Source organism: Drosophila grimshawi, unplaced genomic scaffold, assembly GCF_018153295.1.
Source record: "Drosophila grimshawi isolate 15287-2541.00 unplaced genomic scaffold, ASM1815329v1 contig_848, whole genome shotgun sequence".
Classification (NCBI taxonomy): domain Eukaryota; kingdom Metazoa; phylum Arthropoda; class Insecta; order Diptera; family Drosophilidae; genus Drosophila; species Drosophila grimshawi.
Window position 1 is genome coordinate 6,102,683 of NW_025063692.1, and position 7,836 is coordinate 6,110,518.

The window sequence follows — 7,836 nt, forward strand, 5'->3', positions numbered from 1 at the left end:
TCAATCAGTCAATGGCGCAAATTTAAGTGCAACACTAATGCCAATAAATTATAATTAACTGACACAAACACAAACACAAACATATAAATACACACTTGAAAGCGAAAACGGGCTTAACAAATAATAATACTAACAGCAACAGCCACAACAGCAACAGCAACAGCAACAACAACTGCAACAGCAACAACTTGTTAAAAAGCCACAAAGTAAACACTTTCTAGTGTTTCAACAACTGTTGCTGTTGCTGCTGCTGTTGCTGCTGCTGCTGCTATTATTACTTCTTCTACTTCTTCTTCTTTGACTTGCCGCTTTTCATGACAATTGCTTTCCAACAACAATATATTGCAGGCAACAACACCAACAACAGCAACAACAACAACAACAACAACAACAGCGTGCACATGACAACAAATAAAACGTATTAATTGCAATTTATGCACATTGACAACAACAGACACAAACAAGCAACAAGCAACAACAACAGCAACAGCAACAGCAACAAACAAGCTGCCCCGCTAGCAATATGCAACGACAACAGCAACACTCACAGCAACAACAACAGCAACAACAACAACAGCAGCTGCAGCCGCAACAACAGCAACAACAACAACACGAGATGCCAAAAAACATTAAACAACAAAAACAAATGCGTTGCCAAAATTTGTGTCGACAGAGTCTGGGGATCAAAAAGATTTGTCTGCCGCTTATCATTTTCCTTTCACTGCAGGTGAGCAATAACAATAACAATAGCAATAACAATAACAATAACAACAACAATAATAACAATAACAACAACAGCAACCGCAACAGCAACAAAAAGTCTTTCATCTTTCACACACACGTAATTGAAATCAATTAAAGCTAATGCAAAAACGTGCATAGACATAATTGGCAATTCAGCAAGTTATCGATAATTATCGATAAGCTGCATGCGAGTGTGTTTATATGTCTGTCTGTGTGTCTGCCTGTGTGTGTGCGTGTGAAGTGAAAGAGCTTTCGTTTAATAGCGCCCACTTAAGTAGCTTTCAAAGCGGGCTAATGCCATACGGCTTATCCATGTCTTTAATCTCCCACATTGATAGTCTTAAGAAGTACAACATAAATATGATATACGATGCTAATCCCAAGCTAAAAAAGAAACAAAATTAAAAACAGCAGCTTTCGTTTTATGGCTTATAGATTGAAGAGCTTCATTTTGATATATATATATATATATCTATATATAGATTAAAGACCATTATCAGTCTTCGTGAAGTTTTGATCATTTCCAACTCTTATTTTCATAAGTTAGATTACTATTAAAAAGAATAGAGTTCCGGATGTTTTTCTAATTCACAATGCCATTGGAAATATTCTTCATATTTTTCATTTAAATTCGATTTATATTTAAAAAAAAATTGCTTTTAGAAAAGAAGAAAGAAAAATATCTATGTTTTGTATAGGATGTGAATATGAATGATAAATTATGATTTCTGTAAGAAAAGATTCTGCTATATATTGAAATATAGTTCACCTTTGACGAATACTTCATTTTCAGACTATCTACTATGATGATTTATATATATATTTATATTTTGCGATATATGTGCGATAAAAACAAATAGATACATCTTGCAGAGGTGCTGTTTCTATATAGAAAGTCAGCTTGCCTGTCAGTCCCGCTCAGCTTGTCTGCTGATCTTGGGTTCGTCCTCCTTTTGGTCCGTTGCTCGGCTATGACACAATTTAAAAGATGATTTCCCTTTCCTTGGCTGCACGACGAACAGCTTACAAAAAAAAAAAAAAACACAACAACAACAAAAGAAAGACACACAAAAAACTCTTCCTTTTTTTTTGTTGGTGATATTGTTGCATTTTTCCCAGCCTCGCTTGGGTTCAACTTTGAACCGTCTTCGGGCAGATTCGTTGGTTTCAGGTTTTTTTTTTTGGGCGCATTCTCTGGACAGGGAGAGGAGCGCTTCTTTGGCTTTGCCACATGTACTTTCTCTCGCGGCAGCCAGACAGGGAGACAACAGCTCCCTCCTTGTCTCCCTCCAAAACTCCTCCGCCCAACTGGGCACCAGACAGCAGCATCTTTCGACATTTTGAGCATATTGGTCGAGGTCAAGATTAACAGCAGCCACAGCAATAAACAGCAATAAACAGCCGGCATTGGCATTGGCATTGGCAGCAGCAGTAGCAGCAGCAGCAGCAGCAGCAGCAGCAACAGCAGCAGCAGCAGCAGCTTTTTGCTGTGGCTTTGGCTTTGTGTTTGGTTCCGTCTTCAGCTCCGGCTGTGACTGAAGCCGCATCATTAGTTGTCGCATTAGCAGCTGCTGCAACAAGCAACAAGCAACAAGCCACAAGCAACAAGCAGCCGCAACAAACTCACGACTTTGTCAAGCCCATTGCACCGTCGCCAAAATGGAAACCGTTTGCATACATTTCTATTAACGCAAGGAGTCTAGCCTTCTGCTTGGTCAAGCGCCCATCCCCCCCTGGCCCCCTCCACCGCCCCCACGACAACCCCTTTGCCTGCCCCTTTCGCCGTTGTGCTCACATTGGCAGTTCTATCGCATTGCGGAACCGGATCACGCGCATCAAAAATCTAAAAATCGAAATGAAACCAAAGCCGTAGAGCAACTGCAAAGCTCCCCTCTCCTTCCACTTTCCCCGCCCACCCATCCAGCCTCCTTGGTATTATTCATGCTTGTCGTCGCCCATGGGCTGCTCCAAATCACGTCTCCGATTCCGCACTTAGCATGCAAAACTCTTTTTTGTTTTTGTTTTTGTTTTTGTTTCTTTCTTTTTAATTTTTGAACGTATTTTTAGAATTTGGTGTTCGAAACTTGTTTGCCAATTTATCTGCTGGCTGCTTATGCGTATGTGTATGTGTGTGTGTGTGTGTGTGTGTGTATGTGTGTGTGTGCTTCTGTCGCCTGGGCATCACATCACTTTCTACCTTAAACAGGATTTGGCGGGCAGGATGCCACCGTCGCGTACCACGTCGCGCTGATTATGTGACATCTCCCCATTGAGGCGCCCCAATATGCCGAAAGTTGCCGGGGAGAAAGTTGTTTTGGGCCAGCGGCACAGTTTCTGGTCCAAAGACAAAAATACTTTGGGTCTGGGCCAGCTGGCCAGATGCGACAGACAACAGACAACAGACAACAGACGACGACTGTCTGCCAAAAATGTTCAATGGACTCCTCTTCACTTCTCTTTTCTCTTGAGCCACAAACATTTTCAAGCCCAATTTGCGAATTTCTATTTGATCACATTTGCTGTTATTCCCATACTTATTACACACCCGACCAATGTGTCAAATCGGAGCCGGAACTGCAACAGCACCGCTTGAAAGTCGGAACCGCAACTAATATGATGAGTTCATATAGTGTTCCAATGCGGAACCGCAAACCGACAAGTTAATTGCAACTAATTCAACAGCTTGCCAGAGTCAAAATACGATTCGATTTGACAGCTTATTTTTTATATAACTACTTGAAGAAACTATATAAAAAAATATAGAAAAAAAAACAAACAAAAATGATGAAATTATTCAGCATTTTTCTTTTTAAACAATGTAGTTTTCTAAATTCTCAGAAGTCCTTAATTCAGTTCAGTTCAGAAAATTCTGTTCAGTTATGTATATATATATGTATTTGTAATTCTTCTTCCTCAGCTAACTAAAATGTCGTCTCTAAATGCTAATCCGTAATGTATTAAGTAGATATATGTATATATATACATGTTTTCAAACTGATCTTCAAATCTTAACCGCCTTATCCAATAATATGAAATACAGTAATTGCCAGCTTAATCCAATTTTGATCTGAATCGATAGAAATGTATATTGATTATAGTTAGCAGCTCTTAAATATGGATATGGATATGGATAAATGGGTATCTGTTGCACAAATGTGCATCGATTCCATTGGGAATATATAAATAAATATATATATATATGTTTATATAGTATTAGCTATGTTCACTGACAAGCTTTTGGTATCAATCAGTTAAATATATTGTTAAGCTTCTAAGCGCTTAACAGCATTAAGTTTTATATCTATATTAATATACGCATCTGAAGAATGCACATCGAAGAAGGCTTTAATATATTGTGAAATGTGTAAATTGAGTTAATCGATTGAGCTACTAAATTAAGTAGCTAAGTAATTAATTCAATTGTCAGTCTAGCTGCTTAACCGGCTATCTCTCTGCAGTGCTCTCTCTCTCTCTCGCTCTCTCTCTCTCTCTCTCTCGCTCACAGTCTGTCTGTCTATCTCTCTCTTTGTGGATTCCCTCTTTGATTTCTAGCCTTGACATCGTTCGACAAAAAGGCGGATCTTCTTGGCCAATTGGGTCACTTCAGATGGTAACAGAGAGAAACAACAAAAAAAGTGAAATTTGTTACAGTTAGCTGTGTGCTTCTTGTCTCTTTTGTGTGTCTGTGTGTGTTGTCATTGTTATTGTTGTTGTTGTTGTTGCTGTTGTTTCATTTCTTCATTTTCTTTGCCTTATGCAATTGAATCACAAGTCGCATCCGCCATTCGCCAGTTGGCCAATTGGCAATTGGCATGCGACATGTCGCTTTGCTCCCATTGTACTTACTTGAGATTCTTGCCATGTTTCCCTCTCCCCTTCTCTCTCTCTCTCTCACTCTCTCCCTCTCTCTCCCTCACTCTCTCTCAGTGTGCCCGTGTGCATCAGTATTTGTGGCACCTCATTAATGCAAGCTCTTCTTTTCTGACCTATTTGTTTTACTTGTGTGTCTCTCCTTTGGCAGCTCGTCTTGATCCGGGCGGATGATGTTGAGGTGGTGAAGGCAATCGCTGGCAACGGTGGCAATGATGAGCTCGCAATGGGGCTTAGCGATCAAGACAATGAGGTGGATCAAATGGCACTCGAATCGGAGCAGGAACAGCAACAACAACAGCAGCAGCAGCAACAACAGCAACAACAGCAGCAGCAGCAGCAGCAGCAACAACAACAGCAACAACAACAACAGCAACAATCTGGGCCCAAGATTCAGGTGCATTATCATCACAATGGTCCACCACAGGCACCACCCGGTCTGAGTTTAGGCCTTGGACCCGCTAGAAGTAAGTAAAATCCCCAACAACAATTCTCAAGTAATTATAAATATACTCATTTTGTACAAGTTGCCACAAACAAGTACACTCAGAAAAAGAAATTGACCTAAAATTTAGAAAATCACCTTAAAAATTAGAAAGTTTTTCTTGTTTTTCGAAATTATTTCGAGAAATAGTTGTGAAAAGTACTGAAAGTAATGAAATTTACTTTACTTATATTTATCAGATTATCTATTTTTACAATTAAGTATAAGCTCTTTAAAATGTTTTCGTATATGTGAAATCTAGTTTGTAATAACATAAATAACAAAAAAAAACTAATAAGAATTTATAAATATTCGAATTTTGAAAAATGTGGCCTGAAATTAAGAAATGCAAAGCGCGTTTTTTTTTCTTTTTTTTCCATTAATTAGAATCACAACTGTTTACATTCAATGTGAACAGAGTTCACCCAGTTTGCACCACCCACTCACTTGTCGTCTGTTGTCTATTGTTGTCTATCCACAGGCAGCAACCATCAGAATATACCGATGAGCTTTGGCCAGCCGTTTGGACCACCACCACCGCCAGGTGCACAATTTTATAAGGGACCACCGCCGCCAGTGCCACAGCGAGGACCACTCGTACAGGGGCCATCGCTGGCATCGCAGGTGCAGCAGGTGCAGGTGCAATCGCTGCCCGATCTGAGCGTGGGTGCGTCGAGCAACAATGAGATTTGGGCATCACCCGTCCAGGATATGCCCAAGATTGTGTCGCTGGATGTGAAGTGCGAGAAGAACGGCATGAAGGTGTTCGTTCAGTTTGATAAACCGTTTAACGGCATCGTCTTCTCCAAGGGACACTACAGCAACATGAACTGTGTGCATCTGCCATCCGGATTGGGTCGCAGCTCTGCCAGCTTCGATATTGGTTTGCATGAGTGCGGCACCGCTGGCAATACGGATAACTACAATCAGGGCTATGGCCATGAGGCGGCCGGTAGTGCTGCTGGTGCCGGTACCTATTTCGAGAACATCATTGTCATCCAGTACGATCCGCAGGTGCAGGAGGTGTGGGATCAGGCGCGCAAGCTACGTTGCACGTGGCATGATCAGTACGAGAAGAGTGTCACATTTCGACCCTTCCCCGTTGACATGCTGGATGTGGTACGGGCCGATTTTGCTGGCGACAATGTCGGTTGCTGGATGCAAATCCAGGTGGGCAAAGGTCCCTGGGCATCGGAAGTCTCTGGGCTGGTGAAGATCGGTCAGACAATGACAATGGTGCTGGCAATCAAGGATGATGACTCCAAATTCGATATGCTTGTGCGCAACTGTGTCGCTCACGATGGCAAACGTGCACCCATCCAGCTGGTCGATCAACGCGGCTGCGTGACACGACCCAAACTGATGTCCCGCTTCACCAAAATCAAGAACTTTGGGGCGTCTGCATCGGTGCTGTCGTATGCCCACTTCCAGGCGTTCAAGTTTCCCGATTCGATGGAGGTACACTTTCAGTGCACCATACAAATCTGCCGCTACCATTGCCCGGATCAGTGCAGTGCCGAAACAAACCTTCAGGATGTCCACCATTTGCAAGTGGGACCCGAATCGCAGTATGGACCACCGCCACAGCTCCATGTGGATGCCTATCATGTGGCCAGTGCAATTGGTAAGCGTCGCGATGAGCGTCGGGTGCAGCGTCGTGCTCGAGCTGTTGCAACGCCAACGGAGCAAGTGGGCCTGAATCGCATCATTAAGGTTGTCTCCTCCGGTGATCTGACCTTTGCCATCGATGAGCAGGCGGGCAATGGTAATGGTTCCGCCGTTAATGCCGGCAACACATTGCCACAGACCATGGTATTCCCGGTGAGGGAGGAGGGTTTGATTTGTATGACAACGCCCGGTTTTGCCATTACGTTGATTGTGCTGTTGGGCATATTAGTCACCTCGTGTCTGATCTCGGCAGTGCTCTATGTCCGACTGCGGCCCTTCTCCAGTTTTGCCGCCAAGGAGCGAGCCGTCGCCTTTACGAATCCACAGCTGGCGGCTGGCGCTCTGCCCGTCATCCATTTGCCATCGCCGGTGGATGCGCTGCCGGGCACGCTCTCCAAGAAGCGGGCGCTCTCATGAGCGTCAACAGTTTTAATGATCCATCCCGAACATCCACTTCAGCCACTCCAGCTACTCCATCCACTCCAGCCATCCATTCAGGATGTCTGCCCCTCAGTTTGAATTCGTCTGCTAATTGCTAATTGCTATTCATTAGTTTAATTTTTGTCACAGATCTATCTATAATTATGTAGTTCATGCCGTTTTACTGGGTTCTCCTCTCACAATCCCTATCCGTATCTAAGCCAATTCCCAACTATAGTGTAGAAGTTCGATTGGATTTTTCTTCTCTTTCTATAAGCTATTCAACCCATCTCTTTCATCTGTCTTTCTCTTCGTCACCTGGTGGTAGTCTTTATTATCAAAAAAAAAAAACAACAAAAAAAAAAGAAAAAAAATAATAAGAAAATAAATGAAATCCATATAAATCATGCTTTAGTTTAAGTCGAGGTTCTACTTAAAATCGGTGCTAAGCCCAATGTTTACAGATTACAAAATAATACTTTGGCCAATCTGGCAACGCTGTCAATTCTATCCCATTCATGCGACTATCTCTGCCTCTGTCTTTCTCACGCTCAAGGCGCATTTTCACATTGTACTGAAGGAGATCAGAACAGGACTTTAACGACAAGCTGGCAACGCAAGCAATTCTAGTAAAATTGTCAAATTGAACA

The 7,836-nt window shown here is 42.4% G+C and overlaps 1 protein-coding gene across 1 annotated transcript; it reads left to right on the forward strand.

Annotated features, from left to right (window-relative positions):
• Positions 1 to 643: 643 nt before the first annotated feature.
• Positions 644 to 7,406, forward strand: LOC6566315 (the record flags this gene model as incomplete). Its single annotated transcript, XM_043216000.1, has 3 exons — positions 644 to 727; positions 4,766 to 5,081; positions 5,580 to 7,406. Coding segments are annotated over 3 exons (2,004 nt in total), but the record flags the coding sequence as incomplete, so codon positions are not given.
• Positions 7,407 to 7,836: the final 430 nt, after the last annotated feature.